This window comes from Lycium barbarum, chromosome 1 (genome assembly GCF_019175385.1).
Source record: "Lycium barbarum isolate Lr01 chromosome 1, ASM1917538v2, whole genome shotgun sequence".
NCBI lineage: Eukaryota > Viridiplantae > Streptophyta > Magnoliopsida > Solanales > Solanaceae > Lycium > Lycium barbarum.
In genome coordinates this window covers 68,884,657-68,904,803 of record NC_083337.1, presented here as the reverse complement: position 1 = coordinate 68,904,803, position 20,147 = coordinate 68,884,657, and the positions used below count along the sequence as shown (strand labels likewise).

Here is a 20,147-nt window from a genome sequence, read left to right as displayed (position 1 = left end):
CTACGTTAGAATACGAATTTAAGGATACCCATATTGCCATAGTTTTACCCAAAACACAAAAATGGACCCAAAATAGCCAAACCAGCGCCACAAGGGCAAAATTGGAAATTTAAGTCAAAATTAGTTTACCCATAGTTTAATTAGTCTAAATCCAGAAAACCCATTCAAAAAGCCTTCATCTTGAACCTCAAATCCATGGTTTACCACTTTGCTACTTTTGGGTTTAAAACCCCAATTTTCCCCAACCAAACACGAATAAAAACGATAACCAACGAAAATAATCATGGGAAAATACCAAAATAAAGGTTGGATACTTACCCCCTCGTTGAGACAAGAACAACGTCGCGAAAATTACCTCAAACGGAGCTCTAGAACTCAAGATATGCTCAAAATACGAAATGAACGCAGTCTGATTTTTTTATACACAAAGATGTCCGCTACAGAGGACCAGAAGTCCGCCCCAGCGGACACACCAGGTGCAGCAACAGCTGTCCGTGCTAAAATGACCATAACTTCCTCATACGAAAATGAAATGCGACGATTCTTTTTGCCATGGCTTCGTAATTACGATATTGATCTAATGGTTCAATCGTAACACAAAACAAAGGTCATTTGATCAATATGGTACCCTTTATGGCCAAAGAAACTACGGCGAAAACATCGAATACGAGCGTAACACAACCCAAATCCATTTTAAACTCTTCGGAATCTCACCAAAACTTCCGGACAAGTACAAAATCATCATACTAACTTGTTGGAACTTTCAAAATGTCGACACGGGGTCATCTTGACCCGATGTTGACCGTGGTCAACTCTAACTCTTTAACTTAACTAATTTCTCCATCAATGACTCAAACCACACCCAAACCCTTCCGGAACCAAACCAATGACTCCACTAAGTCATAAATCACATTCCGGGCCTAATGGAACTGTCGGAATTCGGTTACGGACACGTTTACCCAAAAGTCAACTTTTGGTCAACCATTTTTCACGTTAAGGTTCTAATTCTCATAAGTCACCATAAAACTCACCTGATTACCTCGGGAACCATGTCGCCCATCCCCGCAGGTCAAAATCATACTAACAGGATTCGGGGAAGGGTCAACGAGGCTAAATGGGTCAAAAGCACTATAACGACCAAACGGGCTGTTACAGCCTTTCATTTGTGCCGCGGAGCGTTTTTGGTACGACTAGCCCTGAAAACGCCTCTGAAAACACTGATATATATAAAAACACTGATATATATATATAGGGGTGACTTCACATTGTTTCCTGACACACCTATCTTTGTTTTAGGGAAATCCTCTCCTCGTTCAGGCATATGCCGCGCCTTGCGCTTGTGAATGAGTGTGATATATACCTCTTTGCTCAGCACGTGACTATGTACCCTGAAAATGGAAGCTGCATGTCTTCGCCCGCTCCTGATTCATGGTGGATATATATATTCCAACTTGTCATGTTAGTTTCTAGCAATATATAGCCTAAAAGTAACTCAATTCATTTTTTAAAATATCAAGACTTATCCGTAGATTTAAAAACTTCATTTTTTAACTTAAATTCATTTAGCTTACATGTTAATTTGTTCCTTTGCTGCTTTTTAACTGAGTCATGTTTGATCGCGTACAAGATATGTTTTGGTTAAATGAGTTAAATAGATTTATTCTTTTATATAAAATGGGGCTTTAATTAGGGATGGGCATGGTACCGTATTGGAAACTTTGATACGGTATGGTATGATATTGAAAACTTCGGTACTGTAATTTCGATTTTCGATTTCTGAAAATACTAAACCATTTCCATACCAAGTTAATTCGGTATGATTCGGTATTTTTAAGTTTGATTTCGGTGTTTTTCGGTATGGTAAATTAGTATCATAGTTTGTTTGACTTCAACTTACATATACTCATATAATAGAGAATTACGAATTCGGCTATTCAAGAAACGTCTCAATTATATCGTACTAACACCTTACACATGTAAATATATTCAAAAGAAAGCACATCAATTACACAAAAAGAGCATTTCAATCAAGATGGATTAATCTAAATTCCAATGTCTAAACAATTAATTTTGTACTAATACTTGTTAATATATTTGTTAGTATTATAATACTAATATATATGAATTGTATATATAACTATATACCGGTATGGTATTCGGTATTTCGGTATATTTTTATGAATACCGAATACCAAACTTCATAAAAATGCATACCAAATACCATAGTACCAAAACCACGGTATAAGAAATTTTGATTTCGGTATAGTAATCGGTATATACCGTACCATGCCCACCCCTAGCTTTAATAGCATGGCATGATAACAAGGAGAGAAAGACGCTTTTGAAGTGTTTAGTATGTTTTTAGGAAAAAATTGATAGTCGAGTGATTTTATTGTCCTAAAAGACACAATAATTTGTGCAAGGAAATTCTCTAAAAAATAACTCTACTTATTGAGTTTTTCCGGGAATGGTATATTAATAACCGACAACGATGCTCTGGGCCAAACATTAATACTAAGAGAGCAAGACGCAAATTCGCTTAAGAAATGCTGTATGTACATACACTACAGCGTTCCTCGCTGCTATTTCATTTTCCTCTACAACATTTTTGGATTTCTCAAATAACGAAATCCATTTTACTCCTAGCATTTTATTACAACCTGCTTCTTTCGAAAGAAAATGGCTCGTATTGTTCAGTCATTGTATAAGGTCAAACAAAGATTAATTTACGACGTTATAGTACTAGATGTAAATCAGCCATTTCTGCTGGCAGATCAAATCAATATTTATTTATGCCCATTTCCTAGAACTCTACTTCCGTGCGTTACTCTCTTTGTTAATATATTTTCCGTAACTTTCTACAGGATTCAGTATTTTCAGCCCGGCAATGCAAATAGAATTTCCAATTAACCTTCATGTCCATAATTATCTATTAACCACACGAGCAAACGTCATCGGGAACTTAAATCCACAACGCTGAACCACTTTTCTTCCTCAGCCCCTACATTTCTGTCTACCCAGTCTGCACCTCTATTCTAATTGTGCTTTTATTCTAAAGAACATACAACAACGCAAATTGCCGGATGACTACTTAAAATTAAAAACTATCATAATTTTCTATGTGATGATATAATGGTAAGCATAACACAAAGAAGATCAACAGCTATCCCACCACGGGACACCGAAAAAAGAAGGCAGGGGGCACTACTATTCTTACAATGACATATATTTGTCCTTTTGATTGTTTGTGTTTCTATTTTTCAAATAATCCTCAAGCAAGACCTGCACCAAATGAACCATTGTAACAAAACAAAAACCTAAATGGACAAATGCTCAACCAACAACGGCGAAGGGTGAGCTTCTACAGGCAAATATATATAGAAACAAATTGCACACCCATCCATTGTCAGCGTCTAGTTCTAGGCTTGCAGCGAAACTCAGCTAAGAGTGCTATATGATCAGAGGACCACTCTGGAGAAGGAAGTGCTGTGTCTTTTCTCAAGCTTTCCTCGTCTAAGAGCTCCAACAACGATTCAACAGTTAAAGAGTCGGCTGAAAGCACATATCAAACCATCACGCATATCAGTCTAAACACAAAATTCTATCAGATAGATACATAAATTTGTTGTGTAATTATGACTGTACAATGGAATAGAACTCATAAATGTAGAATATGTTAAGACAGAACCATGCAACTATACCAGAGTAGAATATATAATCACGAGTCCCAATAAAATCTCTGGTGCAGTTTGTAAACAAGGGTTCATTGGTACTAGGATCCATCCTCCTTCGTTGTTTCTCTAGTCCACGGACCGCAGGCATTCGGGCAAAGGATGAGTAAGCACTTACCTATACAGAAATATACAAATATAAACAAAATGTGAGTTGTTTAGTCACAGAACTTATTTAGTCTTCTCAACAATGGAGTCTAATACAAAAATATATATGTGCTCAGTCTGCTCTCAGGAAGGGGTAGGGACATGGGGAAGCAAACATATCTACAACGGGAGCTTTCTAAAGTTACTGAAGTGATACCAATGGCAGCTGATGCATTAACTTTGTGGCTGGACGCAAAATACTAAGAGGGTCCACTGCTAGATCTGGATGCATTGGATCAACTTTCGCCATTGCAAGAAGTGCATGAGGAGCACTGCATTGCCAATAGCTTTTATCAGTAATGTTACTGTTCCAGCCTGATTTTTGCATAAAATGAGGGAGAAATAGAGGTGCAACTCTTAACAATGCCAATAAGAGAACATGCAATTAGAAATCAAGAAAAACACGGACCTTCCAGGAACTGAATTAAAATCACCACAGACCAGCATTGGAATTTCAGCGCTAGCAGCAATTTTCTCTAGTCCTTTCAAAAGTGTGTGAACCTAAATATTTAATGTAAACAAATTGCCAATTAAGTTTCAAGACTGAAAGATAGAATGACAACTAAATTGTTATCTAATAGTAACCTGCCAAAGTTTAACATCCTTTAACTCTTGATGAACATTAACATGTGTGTTAGCCTGCATTCAGAAATGAAGGAATGTCTTCAGTAAGGTGCGCTACCAGCAGAATATTTTCACCAATATTTAAGTGGGTAAAGAACAGAAGAATTAATAAGATAAACTTTTGGCTGCTCCAACTTTCACAATAGCATGCCAGAGACTTCTGTTTAAGCTCAATGCAAAAACTTGTAATGAAGAAAAGTTTTCACCAGATCAATGTGTTCATGTCAACCACAGCATTGTAAAACTCTGATTAAAAAAACTAATTCTCCAGGAAATTGACTCCCGCAGGAGAACAAGATTCAAAGTCTTATTATTTTCTCCAGGCATCATTAGATTACCAATATGACAGCCGAAATAACAGTGATTTCCCATGGTAGTTTATCAATGATACCACAATCACATCCAACAATACGTCATATATAGAGTAAAAAAGGGAACATAAGTGAAAAAGGTAGGTGGTACAACATAACGCATTTTAATGTAGAGGAGAGGAGCCAGAGTGTGATATGGCTTTGTTGTGTCAGCTTATTGCACCATGTTGTCCACGTAAACCACGACTGTCTCATGAAATAGGAATGGACTGGTTTGAAAATATGCTCAAAACTGCCTATTGGCAGGGAAGAGATTTGACATTTTAAATCATCTGGCCATCAGTTATTAAATTCAGATTTGATATCATTCTCACCAATGCCCCAGCTGCACAAAAAAAAAAAAAGGGACACAGAAAAGGACAAATGTGTGTGTGTGTGTGTGTGGGGGGGGGGGGGGGGGGGGGGAGAGCATAATTTCATTTCTACCACGTGGTCTGAACCAGAGAGAGGAGTAAATTTTTAAAGCAAGCTATGCAGGAGAGATAGTGTTCTTTCTGGGGCTGCTCCTAATTTAGCAGTTTTGTTGCTGTTCTTGCTTTTCCCTGTAGAATTAATTGGATGAAGATCATTCTTTCTTAACTTGCGCATTGCCAAAACTGTTGTACTTCTCTCCAGGAGAATCAAATTAAGAATAAACTAGCAATCAAGGTCGACACCATTTATTTAAATTTTGTTAAAGAGATAATGAGGAAAGAACATTTGTTGGGAAAGAAGTAAACAGCCGCTCAGAAACACCGATTCAACATAAATATAAATATCCTTTTAAAAAGTCCTCTTTTCCGGCTAGAGTGATCATACTACCAATATGAAAAGAAAATGTTCCAGGCCTCAAAATTGAGTCCAAAGTTGTCTTACTACCCCTCAAATATAAGTCTAGATATTTTGTGTTTCAACAATTCTATATTTTAAAGATAGAGATTCTTCTTTAATTCTAGAGACCGGGATTCTTTCAAATAGGTCAAACTGATATCACTTTAGAGAAACCTAAGAATATGATGAACACCGACACAAATCTACAATAGTTGAAGGGCCTTCAACTCTATCAACCATGACCTATGATGAAGATGCCTATCAGTCAAAACCTAAAATAAAGATGCAGGCAGCAAAGGACATGTCATATTGCAAAATAGTGCTTCACTCGAAAGGAAAACATGAGACCTACAGCAGATCATGAACGTTCTTTAACCGAAAAAACCTACACTGAAGCAACTATAAGCACTAGGCAAACTACCTTCATTTAAATGACGTGTACCCATTAATAGACCCTACGGATGATATTTCCAGGTCAGATGCAAGAAGCTCCACTATTAAGATCTGTTTTGACAATTTCATTTGACGTTTCTGGAAATTTCAAGTCTTGTAACTAGCTAGATTCACCAATGCAGTTTCTTTAAGCTTAATATAGATGACACTGTATGATGCTCTTGACAGTAAGAAAAATGAACAATACAACGAAAATCATACAGTAACTGGAACATCAAAAGCACAGGCAACTTGAAATAATAGTTAAATGGTTGCTAAAGAGGTTGAATTTGTTTCATAGATAACAGTACAGAACAGAACACAGAAGTTAACTCTAAAAGCAAAAGTGAAAGGAGCACCAGGTTCCTTACCACACAAACAAGTTGACGCTTCCCAGGGTTGTCAACCCCCTGGTTATTGAACTTGGCTTCCAGAACCACAATAAGTGCAATGTTATCCTGTCAAGCACACGCTAGTGAGATATAAGCCCAGTCCTGAATCAAATTCTTCATAAGCCAACAAGGAACCACTTGACAAATTCAGCAAGATACCTTAACCAAACGACTTAGTGCGGTCTTCTTTTGGGCACTAGGAACTAAGGCTTCAGTCAAAGATTGAGCAGCTTTATTGAACTCAACCTGCAACAAGTGCATGCAAAGAATCTTGTAACAATATTATTGCACAAATTTTGTTATAAGTAAAGCCCTTCTCAGGAACACACAGTGCTTCCATACCTCATATTTTTTAACATGTGCAAATCTATCTCGGCGGAAAAATGTGGCACAACCATCAACAGTATTGATATTCCCACTGTACACCTGCATACAGAAAAGGTGTGTCACTAGAAATCAAAAACTTTCAGATGAAAACACATACTTCGCCACGAACCTCAGCTGTTTTTCTTTTGAACAAAGCTTGATAACCATGTTTATCCAGCTCAGGAGCAAAGAATTCCTCAAAGTGATCACTCTGAACCTGAAAATGGAAGCATACAGCACTTAGATACGGGTATTTATAATTCCATAGGTAATTCACAAGCCCATTTAACATGACAATCATACAGGTAAGCATACATGTGAAGAAAAAGAAACCCTTTAAGCTAAAGAAGCTGATTATGCAGGCAACAAATTCACTAATTCAGGAAGCAAACATATTTATTTGACCAAAGGAACGGAAGAAATAAGAGCGTATTTCAGGAAAAAGGAAATACAGTAGCATGGTTTTATTCAAGCACTGGAGCCACTGTAACCCTTTCAGGAATTGCAAAAAAGTTAAAATACACTCGTAAGAAGGTCTATCTACTCTAAATTCCAATGCAGAAGCAAGAAAGAAACCTCCTGAGTAGCATGAAAAGATTTTCACACCTACCGGTCTGTCATAGTCAAAGCTAACTGGATTTCCAAAGATCCAACAAGATCACCCAAATAATTATATATTATAATGTTAGCTCATGTCACAGGGTACCTCTTGAAGGCAAACAATGTCTGCACGGTAGCCAACTATTTCACGCAATAGATTTTGTCTCCGGTAAGTCCAAGAAAGAGCCCAAGAGGGGCAATAACTGTACAATTCATTTGTTGCATATGCATCAGACAGAATGTTGTATGAGAGCACAGTAAAAGTTCCTGAAGATGATAAACAGCTATCTAAGTCTAGATGCACTGGTATATCAACTCCACTAACTGAAATCAAGCGACGTGGAGTAGGAGATGGAGCTGGAATCACTCGAGATGTTAAAACAGTACTAGCATGTCCAACAGGTAATTTTGTTTCTACATCAATGACAGCACATTCAAATTTAAGGACGTGACCAATATCATCTGCAGATGGGGTGTATGTTTTAGAGCGTCCAACTTCAAACCAGGTTTCACCACCATTTCTTTGAGTTACTGCCACAGGGTATAAAGGTGTGGTTCCATTTGTCAAGCTACCGCTTGATTGCAAAGAAGTCAAGCTCGTATTAACACCAGATCCTGTACTATTGAATCGCCCAAATATTTCTTCCTCCTCATTTCCGTTTTCATTCACAGCACTAGCAGCACGTTCATGCAGAACACGATGATGCTGCCATGCATCTGAAAAACATTTTGGCGAGCAATGGTAACTCTTCGCAACAGGGATTTTGGCCTTCACACATCCAAGGCACTGCAACGTAGCTTGCTCAGATGGATGGACGCTGCAGATGGCAACTTTTCTATCACTTTGTATACGGTACCTGCAAAAGAAGTAATATATCAAACAAGTAATGAAAAATGATTTCCATAAATACTGATTTTCTTGGCAGCAACGAGAAATGACAGTTCAAACCACATCTTTTTAGTGGAGAAAAGTATCAATTGAAGTTAATGAGCCAAATAGCCGGTGTAAGAGTCAAACATACTCTAGCAGTCGGCAATAATTTCCGGAATATCAACTACAAAAGGCTGTTTTGGCATACCCAGGTATCAATCCAGTGCCCGCATGTGGGCGATTTCTAAGCTGTTTTCTCGGTGACCATATGTGGTTGATTGTTAAGCTGTTTCTGGGATTTTCTGAAATTTTTTTATGACCGAGAAAATCGGTCTGCAGTCAACCCTTTGGACCAACCGTAGCCTTCGAAGCTCGGGGATGGGTCCACCCTCTACCCTTCTACACCTAAATATTGGACATAGTTCGCTTGACGCAGGGCTCAGGCTTGCGACCTAAGATACAAGTCTCTCAACCTTTGCCTTGAGCTAACCCCTGGGGGCAAAAAGAAATTCATTTTTTTAGGACTTTGGAAGCATACACATTTCAAGCTTAAATATAGATTACGTAATATAAAACCTCGAGGAATAAACGTCTTAACGTAGACATGGCTGATACACTTAGAAGCCAGCAGTGAAAAGTATATTTTCTATAACATACATCTGTAAGAGTCAACTGATTTTTTCATTAACAAATTTCCGCAGTGATTCATTTGTTCTCATTTTTTTCTTGTATTTCTCTGTTCTGCAGTATTGTGTCAAAGGTGCCAAGGTCTGCCAGGGTTTTAAGCACAAACCACAATTAGAGACGCACTTCAATAAAGAAAGGCGCATCAAAAATACATAATCTATATATATATATGTGACAAAGAAGAAATAACTATAAGACAAAAAACAGTTATATAGACAAAGGAATTGAAAAAAAAAACTGCATTAAGGGAAATATATGAAACAAAAATAATGTCATTTAAGTTCAAAACAATTTTAAAAGTCCAATTAAGATGCAAGAATGCATTTCAAGTTTTAATTCAAATTTAGCAGCTTTTCTTATACAAAATCCTAATTTCCTAATCGTTAAACATATTCTTTTGAAAGGTTCCTAATCGTTTAACATATTCATCCACAACATTTTCATAATTATCAAAATAATAATTATTAATCCACAGATTTGCCTACTGCATTTATTGTTTAGTGCCGCATTCTTCAAGACAAAATTCATGGCCGACGTGGCACCTATGATTTCGCATGTCAACAAAAAGATGGAAATCAACAAGCTGCGACACACTAAGCCCCAATAAGGAACTTCCCTTTATAGGTGCACCTATAGAGATGCACACTTAGTTTTATGTCAACTCAAGGAAATATACAAAATAATTCTCCAAAGCTTAAATAAAGTAACAAGAATAAGCAACATTTTTAAACATTCTACAGTTACGAAATTCCAAGGGCCAAAAACTTTTTAAAATGGTGCACCTACCATGTTTTATCTGTTAATATAAAAAGTAACTTTTATTGATCTTTTTCTCCAACCACTGAAATTCAGTTACTTCTCTGCAGTTTTTGGATAAAGAAAAAGAAACTTCTCTGCAGTTATCAAAATCTTCTTTCACGATTTACCGTGTCATTTGCGTCCTATACCTGCTGCACCTAATGCTTATACCGACAATGCCAAAACATTTTCAGATGGTAACATGTCTTCAACATAAATAACCTGATCCAATGATAAGTCCCTCTTAATGCAAAAGATAAAATTTGAAAGGAAGTTAATGAGATCAAAGGATACAGATATTATCAGGAGAAAACCATAAGAACATTATTTTTTTTCTTTTGGTTTTTCCCTCTTTCTTTTTTTTATAACCGAGAAATCCCCGAGTAGCTGGAGCACTGTTCCTTTTCTTTTTGTTTCTTTTTTTTTTTTTTGAGTGTGATAACGAAAACGTTACATTATACTTCTTGGTTGTTTAGCCATTTAGATCATAAGAGCCTATCTGGGAATTTGACACTAGGATTTAGATTTAATTAATCGTACTTTTCTAGCTTTGATTTCAGATCTAATTCAATCCACTTCGAATTTAACCTTTCCTGTGCAAAAATATGATGCAAAAATATGATGTAATCAGGATTTCATCTTGTCTGGAAGATTTACTCATCTAGCTAGATTATTGTAAATGGAAAATATGATATTTAGGTATACAACCTAATATGTTGAAGGGGAGCCTTGGAGCAATGGTAAAGTTGCCTCCATGTGACCTATAGGTCACAGGTTCGAGCCGTGGAAGCAGACACTAATGCTTGCATTAGGGTAAGTTGTCTACATCAAACCCCTTGGGATGCGACCCTTCACGGTCCCTACTAACGGGAGATGCGTTGTGCACCAGGCTGCCCTTCTTTTTAACCTAATATGTATGAAGTACATATAGAAGAGGCTCTTTTGCCGAAATTAAATTGCAAAATCGGATCAAGTATTCGATCACTAAATTTAAATTTGGGAATTACTCAGGCATGTACTACAACATATAGAAAAGTTCCACTAGTCAATAAATCATTAGAGAATAATAAAAATCCACAGTTCCTCAAAAGGTTATTATGTTACGTCATTCACACCTTGCTAGGCATGCAAGCTTTTGATAAGTGAAAAGCATGGAATTCTTTCAATCCGATTTAGTACATGCACAATACCAAAAAAAGGGACATTCCAGTTACATCATATCTCATCTAAGAAAAGGATCACATCATACAAATAAAGCAAGATTCCTTCAAAAAGGATTATGCCCTTGAATGATGGAAATCCGTTTCTGGATTCTGTTAGCTCCCTAAGACCTGTCTAGGGGCCATCATCTTTCTTTTTTTTTACTTCATCCCCTGGATGCAATCATAGATACATACTAGTTAAACAGTTAATCGAGAAAACATAGACATTCAGATATTTCCTCATTGAGATGATACACATAAGAAATTCATACTTTCAAGCTTCCTGCTTTGAAAAAGATTGAAATTTTACCTCAGATTATGCTAGTTCCCTTCAAGTACGAAGAGATCTTAGCTAGTATTATAAGAGAGTCGGATACTGCCCTAAAATATATATAATGTGGTATGTCGCAGCTTATATTTACCTCTATATTTTACATAAGTATTGAGTCATAAACCAAAATTACTTCCTGAAGCTAAGACAAGAATGAAGTTAAGCTTTGCCACAAATGTCTTTCTGCCAAAGGGGACTTTGGGCAATAGCGAATCAAACAACTTGAAGTAGAATATCCTTCATTAGATCAATACGCACCAAATGCTCCTATGGTTAAATACAACAACTTATTTTTTCAGGTTACACTTTACCCGCTGGAGTAAGGAAACAGGCCCATCATAGCTCCATTTTCTTCACAAAAAGCAATTGCTCCTAGTGTAGATTGTGGAAGTAGCTGCACCTAACACTGTCAGACAATATCCCAGACTCCATGATAACATCATTATGGTAATTTCTCACAGTTTAGGAGTGAAATCAGGCCTTCACACATTTCCAATAATACTCTGGTCAAATTTTCAAATGATTACTTTAAGGATTGGATTTGGGGTTTCGGGGGAGGGCGGATTCTACAATACATTTTTTGAGAATGATGGTGTTTGGCCAGCTTTCACGCACCACAATTATACTGCAGGTACTTGCTATCTCCCACCCTACAGATGTCGGGTAACTTTTCCCGCAATAGATTAGACAGATGGGAAGAAATCACTTTTTGTCTGTATTGGGATTTGACAGTCTTTTATTCACATGTGGTTATAATCCTATTTCATGAAGGAAGGATAAGGAGCAAGTTACAAAACATCTAACGAGGTAGTACTTCTTCCAGAGTATATAACATCCATTCTACTAGTTCAAACTGACAAGGCAGTCATACTAAAGCCACCCTTACAAGTACACTCAGGTTGTATATATCCCCTAATATAATTTATATTTCCAGCAATAAAATAACAGCGTATCTAAGAGGAATTAAAAAGAGAAAGCAATAATCAACTGACCACTTATATGTCAAGAAAGAGTGGTGAATAGGGTTGGATTGAGGGATATCATGAGAAATGAGTGAGGAATCTGGACGACGCAACAAAACATAGGGAGTAAGTTCACAGCCTACAATGGGAATGTCGGACGGGAGATGCACCCGCACAACACTCAGCATTTTCTTTTTCTTTTTCTCACTAGTCGCGGCCGATCCCCCATCACCTCACTTCTGCACCAATCGCCGCCCTTCCTTCCGATTTGATCAATTAGTGACCCAAGGCAAGCTTCGAGAGACAAGGGAAAAGTTTACAGAGACAAGGAGGGGAGAATCGATTGATTTTAGGGTTTTAGATACAAACACTGGAGCGAAGACGCACACTCGTCTAAGCTTTCTTTTTTTTTTTTCTTTTTTCTATTTTCTAAATAAATCCACTTATATAGGGGACAGGATCTAAAAAATCAAAAATGCCCTAACCAAATGATAATGCTTGTACCTCCGTTGTCTTAGTTTGACTTAACACAAAGTTTAAAAAATAAAGATAGATTTTTTAATCCTGTGACCTTAAATTAAAAGTGTGTAAAGTAGCAAAAAAATATTTGAATCTTGTGGTTATAAACTTGCCATGTAGGATGTTTGAATTGTCAACTTATCAAATATAGAAAGAGACACTTTTTTTGGATAGACTAAAAAGAAAAATAAGACACTTAAATTGGGACGGAGGGAGTATTAAATTATCCTCTTTCCGCCTATTGGCCGTAATTACTATTAACATTAACATTAAATTTAAATTTAAAATTTTCTCTTCTTCTAAACAGGCTATGAAATGGAATATACAAAGTTTAATTATTCTACTATATAGAAGCATGGTTTTACTCATGCTTCGTCATTAGTCACCCTAAAAATTTAGTAGAAGCATGAGTTTTACCCATGCTTCGTCGTCAGTCACCCTTTTACCCATGCTTCGTCGTCAGTCACCCTAAAAAAAAAATGAGCCCCATACTAAAAACACCAAGCTAAATTAAAAAAAAAAAAAAAAAGGAAAAAAAGTGGACCTCACCATCTCTAAACTCATGTAAAAAAAAGTGGACCCCATATTAAAAAATCAAGCAATATCAAAAAAAAAAAAGTAGACCCCATATTATTAAAAACTATATAGTACCCATGCTTCGTCGTCAGTCAACCCTAAAAAAATAAAAAAAAAAATAAGATGGGTCCATACTAAAAACACCAAGCTATATTAAAAAAAAAAAAAAAAAAAAAAAAAAAAAAGTGGACCCCACCATCTCCAAACTCATGGAATAAAAAAAATGGATCTCATATTAAAAAAATCAAGCAATATCAAAAAAAAAAAAGTAGACCCCATATTAAAAAAACAAGCAATGTCAAAAAAAAAAAAGTGCACCCCATATTAAAAAATCAAACAATATTCATGTAATTCCCAAAGTATCCCCATTAAGTCAATAATGGTGGATCCATTGTCACATGCGTATCAACCCATTAGTGGGAGCAAATGAAATTATTTCTTTAAAAGGTTAAGTAGTCAAACCATACAATTTTCTTTCTTTTCTTATATTAGGCTGAGATCTAATCTAGATATTTAACTTTTGTATTTGTTATTCCGTCATGTCATTTATTTGTTATGTTTACTAAATAACAACAACAACAACAACAACAACAACCCAGTGAAATCACACAACGTGGGGTCTGGGGAGGGTAGAGTGTATACAGACCTTACTCCTACCAAGGTAGGACGGCTGTTTACTAAATAAGTATACTTAAAATATTTATATTTTAAAATAAGATAGAATTTAATTTCTTATTCATTTTTATTCTTATTCTAATAAATGTGAAAAGAGATTAATGTCATAAATGAAAAAATAATATTAAATGGAGATCAAATAATTAATAATGTAAATTAGTCAAATTATAATTTTTCCTTAAAAAACCAGGCAAACGATAACATGACAAGTAAACTGAGATAAACCAAGAATATTTACCAAAAATTAAAAAATAGTAGTTCTTCGTTTAAATAGAAAATCAAATTTCTACTTTGTTTTGTTTTAAACATGTAAAATTAATTTAATAATTTGAATTAGAATTATCCATATCAAAATTCAATAAAAAATAATAAGTATTGTTTAGGTCCAATCTACATACATTAACAATAGAATATTTTACAACTTTAAATTAATCAAATTAAAATTCAAAGTATCAACTGATGCTTAAATATTGCTATCTCAAAGAGAGGTAAATAGTTTCCTTTTAAACAAGTCTTCTCTTTTAAAAAGTATTAATAAATTTTTTCCAACTTTGTATTCGTAGCAAATACTAATATAATAAAGTTTTGGATACGGAGCACAAACTACAATGTTATATTAATCGTGTTTTCAACATAATATATATATATATATATATATATATATATATATATATATATATATATATATATATATATATTATCACTACCCAAACACAACTACATACACATAGATACACTATAATCCAAAGTGTTCGGCCCGTGCTGCGCCGTCTAGAAAATATATATGGTACAGTATTAATTTTAGTGGTCTGTGTGATATTAGCCAACTCATTCTTGATCCATTAACCCGAATCCATTTTGAAGAGATCCCTAACACTTCATCCTCTTTATCGTTGTCTTATCATTTTAGGATGCATGAAAGAAAAGCTATAAAAATTTAAGGTGCAAAATTTTCGTCTAAATTCTTATAGGCACACATCTCTATAATAGCATCCTTATAGAACAACACTTCGCTATAAGAGTCAAGTTTTTTTTTTTAAATCGAGTTTTTGTGTTATATTTCTCCTCTCAACAACAATCTTTTGATCTATGTAAGAATAAATCATGGGGCGACAACAACATTGCATACCTTTTAGTGCAGCTGTCACGACCCAGCCCCGTGGGCCGCGACTGGCACCCTACCTGGGTACCCAGACCAAATCACATATTCATTTACCAAATCCGAACGTATTTCAGAATTTCATAAAAGTCATATCAACATAGTTTATATCAAAATATGTCTTAAGCGGTCGCACAAATCAAAATGTCATATCGAATCCAAACGGAGCGGCGGAATAGACATCGCCGGTCATAAGTGCAAATATAAGCATAAGGGCCATTTAGGGCCATCATAACAAACTGACCGCTGTAAGACCAGAAAACAAAATCAAACAAACATACATAGGACTCTCGCCCCACATATATGACTACAGGCCTCTACGAATTCAAAACAAAGACATATGGCGAGACAGGGCCCCGCCGTACCCAAATAGTCAAATGTACAAAATATATACATAGCAAAAGAAGACTATACCAAAAGTGGACTCCGAGTCAAGAAGGAGTACTCCGAAAGAGCAGAGAGTGAAGCCTACAGTGGAGGATCACCAATGTCTGTACCTGCGGGCATGAAACGCAGCCCCCGAAGAAAGGGGGTCAGTACGAAATATGTACTGAGTATGTAAAGCACGGAGTACAGAAATATGAGCCAAAACTGAAAGCAAACCGGATATCAAAGGGAAGTACCAATCAGTATATCAAAATCCGTATCAAATCATATACATATACATAATGCAAACGAAATCATGCAAACGCTCAAAAACGTGGTCGCCACCCCGACGCTGGCGCCACACACAGCATAACACCAGAAGGTTTCGAATCTCCGTACCTCCCCGAACACAAACATAAGTGAGCGTATCGCATCACTAGCCATATCACAGCATAACTCCAAACGGAACCCGGCCCTATGGCGAGGCCTCGGGAACCGTAACACAGCATACGGCCGAATTATCATAGGGCGCACGAATCATAACCGGCCCGGGAACCGGTGAACGAAGTCATAGTAAGGCACGAGCGGAGTCGTGAGCGAACAAATGCAATTTATATTTCAAAATAGCCTTTCAAAACTTAATAATCTCATAAGTCATTTCATAAACCAAAATAGTCGAATGATTAGTTCATACGAAAGTTTATCTCACAAATTATTTCCAAAGTGGTACGTATGGCTCAAACGAAACTTAACATATCATAATAGTCAAAACATATTTCATAGAGGGAAGTTTCAAGGTCGAAGATCTCATATCGAAGTTCATCCAAAAAGGGAGCCCAATAGGACAAATAGGGCGTCTCGGGGTTAGCGGGCCCACCTCGAGTCAAATTGAGGTGGCGAACATAATTTACGAACATTTAAAGGCCAAAAGATCATACATAATGATTTCAAAGTGACCCGATCACATTTCGATAGGTTTCGAACATTTGGTTGCATTCTAGCCAAAATAGAGCCTTTAGGCTTCAATTGAATTGAATGAATAGTAGTCGTTTTGTAGATCGGGTTTCGAGGAGCAGAAATGCTCCGGAGGTTCCAATATTCACCTAACATACTAAGACATGCCAAACGAAGAAGTGGGAAGCTTTACATACCTTATGGACGTCTTATGCTCACCCCAAACTCAAGTCCCGTTTCGTACAGAATCTGCAAATGGTCAAAGTTACCAATTAGAGATTCTAAGGCTTAAGAATTTCCCTAACTTCATTTTTGTCTACCGAAATTTCGGCAGCATTTCCCCTATATATCTAACACCCCCGAGACTTAGCTCGGCTCAATATACATCAACACAACAACCCAAACATCACAAACATCCTAAACCATAACTAAAGCACTCTAACTTCAATATTCTTCCTTTCTATATAAGTTGACAACTTTCATTCAAACTTCACAATACCAAACTAATGTCCACATTATTGTATTCATTTACTCATTCAAGATTATTCAAACACGTCCCAATAATATTCCAAGCAATATACATAAGTTCAAACAATTCGCTACTTCCCATATTGCATCCCAAACGTCAACAACTACGACGAACTTACTAACTCGCATTGTTTTATTCCAAATTCATTAACAACAACCATAAGTCACATTTGAAATCTTAATATCATAATTATACAAGGATATACACAAATATACCGAAATCATATACTTTTCCATAATAATCCACCACCACTTTCAATACCAATTCATTTCGTTAAACATTCGTTTACGTTATAAATGCCACAACGACATAACTAATCAACTAAACAAATCAAATTCACCTTGCCTTCTACTCCTTGTAGCTCACGGCCACAACACCACACACGCACACACCCACGATTTCATACACACACCAAAACTACGAAGTTCTCGTCTATTCTTAATCCTTATCATATTCATACAAATTCCATAACATCAAAGTGGAAAAATTCTTACCTTTTCTTGAAAATCCGACTTGTCGCAAACGTGATTCTTCCGCCAAATAAATTATATCACGTTGAAGAGCTTCTTGAGTACACTACAAATATGGAAAGAACAAGATTTTTAGGATCAAATCAAGGCTAGGAAAATTATTATTTTTTTTCTAAGAGGGTTCGGCCGAATAGGGGCTTGGAGCTCTCAATGATATGTTTTGATTTTTCCTTGAATTTCTTAGAGATAAACATGGATATATACTTGATTAAATGGGTCACATGGAAATCACATGACCCTACAAATGGGGCTTGGGCCATGGCCTCTTGGCCGGCCACCCCTAACACTTGGGCTTCAATTTTCTTCAATCTTTTTCTTGGCCCAATTCGAAAAAATCTCGTTTTGAAATTCCCGAAACTAATTTCCGAAATTCCAAATTTACCCTCGGCCTTCCCCAATGACTTAGCACCAATAGTTTCATAACCAACATAGTCATATTATCTAGAATCAAAATATTTCCTTATAACACAAAAGTCTTATTCATTTTTTTCTCGATTTCCAAATATGCGAAAACACGGGACATAACTGCAGCGAAGATCGTTGAACTCACCACCGAAAAGTTACCCCATGTTAAACTTCGATTCATGAGGAAACGAAGTTTAATTAACAAAAACTAAATGTCTTTTCTTGTGTGTGTTAATGTGGAAGAACAAAGAGGAATAGAAAATTCTGAGAGAGAAGAAAGAAACGTTAGTTTTCTTCTCAAGAAGAGAGGAAGCAGTGGGTTTCATATAAACCACTTTTATTAACCAAATGTGGTAACTTCCCTTATCCATTATGTAACTTCTGTCATCTCTATCTCTTCTAAATGGGTCGGGCCGGCCCACATAAGAAGGATCAGACCCAAATATCCAGCATCTCCTACTTCGCACATGGTGAACTAGACCCAAACTAGTACCATATTAATCACAAATGTAATTCATACAGACAAATAGTTTGTGCGACTTGCAAGCATCAAAAGCTATACCTTTTAAGGTTTTACAAGAGCTTTATGTAGAAATCCAATAACAAGCGGAAAGAATTCACTACTAACATGAGGAACTTATTACTCGCAATACCCCATACATCGTCTCCTACTCTAGTAGCTATTTATCTGATCCCTCATTCTCGTAAGAGGTGAACTCGAGTTCATGTATAACTTTATTCACAGTTACACTTGTTACCCTTATAGTAAATGTAATGGTCGACCTGTGAATACAAGTTAAATTATTAATCTTAGTTGTCTTCCCTTTTTACTCGAAACTATCCATCCCAAATCAACTGCTTTCCTAGACACGCACTGCATTGCCGAATCACTCATAGCTATTAGTGACATGCTAAAGTAGCAACATTGCTCTGCACTTCAAGAAACAGTAAAAGGTCAAAGGGTATTCCAGTGAAAAGTCAATATTATAACTTTCTGGGTCTCACATAATGAAGAAACAGGGATCCATTCCCCATTAACCCATTGGTCGCTAAGCACACGTGGTATGAAACACGTGTTACGATGTTCTCACCTTATATTGGCACGTGTGTCTCATTATTTTACTCATTTAACACCGTACAGATCGTGGTCTAGACACCTCCTGATGTCTAACCCAAGTTATCTCTTCAATGATCCTCAAATTCATCTTCTTAAAGAAACTCACATCTGGCTTACAAACAACTTATAACATGGTGGTGGAATTCATCTCTTCACGTTCCTCTACTTAAGAGGCAACTGCTCGTGTGAGAGAGTCAATCTCGCGACTTGTTTGACACACTTATATCCTTCTCTAGGATCTCATCACATGCATATAAAATATCAACATAATCTTAATTATAATTCATCGATGAGTATAATTTACAGTACATAAATGTTAACATATCCTTCGCAAACCTAGAGGCATAATGTGTTTCTCAAACATGTCTTTAGATAGTGATTTTGTAAGAGTATCAACTATCATTTTTGCATAGATATGTATTTTAATGTTATTTCTCGACTTGCCATGATGTCTCACGAAGTTATACATTTGTTTGGTCTTATTGTGATACTTAGGATCCCTTATCTATGAAACAGTCACTTGACTTTCACAATATAAAATCATATGATCCTAAGAATTTTTTGCAATATTTACATGCTCAAAGAATCTTTTAACCAAACAACCTCTTGTACTGTAGATGCACAAACCACGAACTCAGCTTGCAAAGTCAAAAGGGTCGTGCAAATTTGTTTTTTGTTTTTTTTACTTTTTATATAGCACCACACTAAGTAATAAAGTATACTGGAGGTCGATTTTCTATCATTCCGGTCACTAACCTAATCAACGTATGTATATACTCTCTGGAATAAATCAAATCCACTATAGCATAGTGTATAATCTGCAGTTCTCTTCAGATATCGAAAAAACCTCTTCACTGTTTTTTAGTGATCTCTTCCAAGATTGAATTAATACCTGCTAATCAGACCTACAACACAACAAATGTCCATCATAGTGTACATCCAGCTCCAGACAACACTTGAATATGAAACTCGAGACATGTCTTCCTTTTCTTT

At 36.2% G+C, this 20,147-nt stretch overlaps 1 protein-coding gene across 3 annotated transcripts; it reads right to left on the bottom strand.

The window, feature by feature from the left end:
* Positions 1-3,210: 3,210 nt before the first annotated feature.
* Positions 3,211-12,746, bottom strand: LOC132635812 (carbon catabolite repressor protein 4 homolog 1-like). 3 transcript variants are annotated; one of them, XM_060352361.1, is made up of 12 exons: positions 12,355-12,746; positions 7,580-8,330; positions 7,004-7,090; positions 6,850-6,933; positions 6,667-6,753; positions 6,487-6,573; positions 4,464-4,517; positions 4,288-4,379; positions 4,036-4,150; positions 3,702-3,849; positions 3,397-3,552; positions 3,211-3,282 (listed from the first exon to the last, which is right to left on the bottom strand). In XM_060352361.1, the coding sequence occupies exons 1-11, from the start codon at positions 12,510-12,512 to the stop codon at positions 3,407-3,409; spliced, it is 1,809 nt and encodes a 602-aa protein (XP_060208344.1). In that variant the 5' UTR covers positions 12,513-12,746; the 3' UTR covers positions 3,211-3,282; positions 3,397-3,406. The 3 variants fall into 3 exon arrangements, with proteins under 3 accessions (XP_060208344.1, XP_060208353.1, XP_060208335.1); XM_060352370.1 differs by adding an exon at positions 11,674-11,756 and having other exon boundaries at positions 3,211-3,552; positions 12,355-12,485; XM_060352352.1 differs by having other exon boundaries at positions 3,211-3,552.
* Positions 12,747-20,147: the final 7,401 nt, after the last annotated feature.

Bases quoted from the DNA above. Each gene is read 5' to 3' on its own strand.
- LOC132635812 (XM_060352352.1), bottom strand. From the start codon at position 12,512: ATGCTGAGTGTTGTGCGGGTGCATCTCCCGTCCGACATTCCCATTGTA. The intron at 6,934-7,003 runs GTTCGTGGCGAA...TTCTGTATGCAG, and splicing joins TCAAAAGAAAAACAGCTGAG to GTGTACAGTGGGAATATCAA. The intron at 4,518-6,486 runs GTAAGGAACCTG...TTCTGAATGCAG, and splicing joins AGCGTCAACTTGTTTGTGTG to GCTAACACACATGTTAATGT.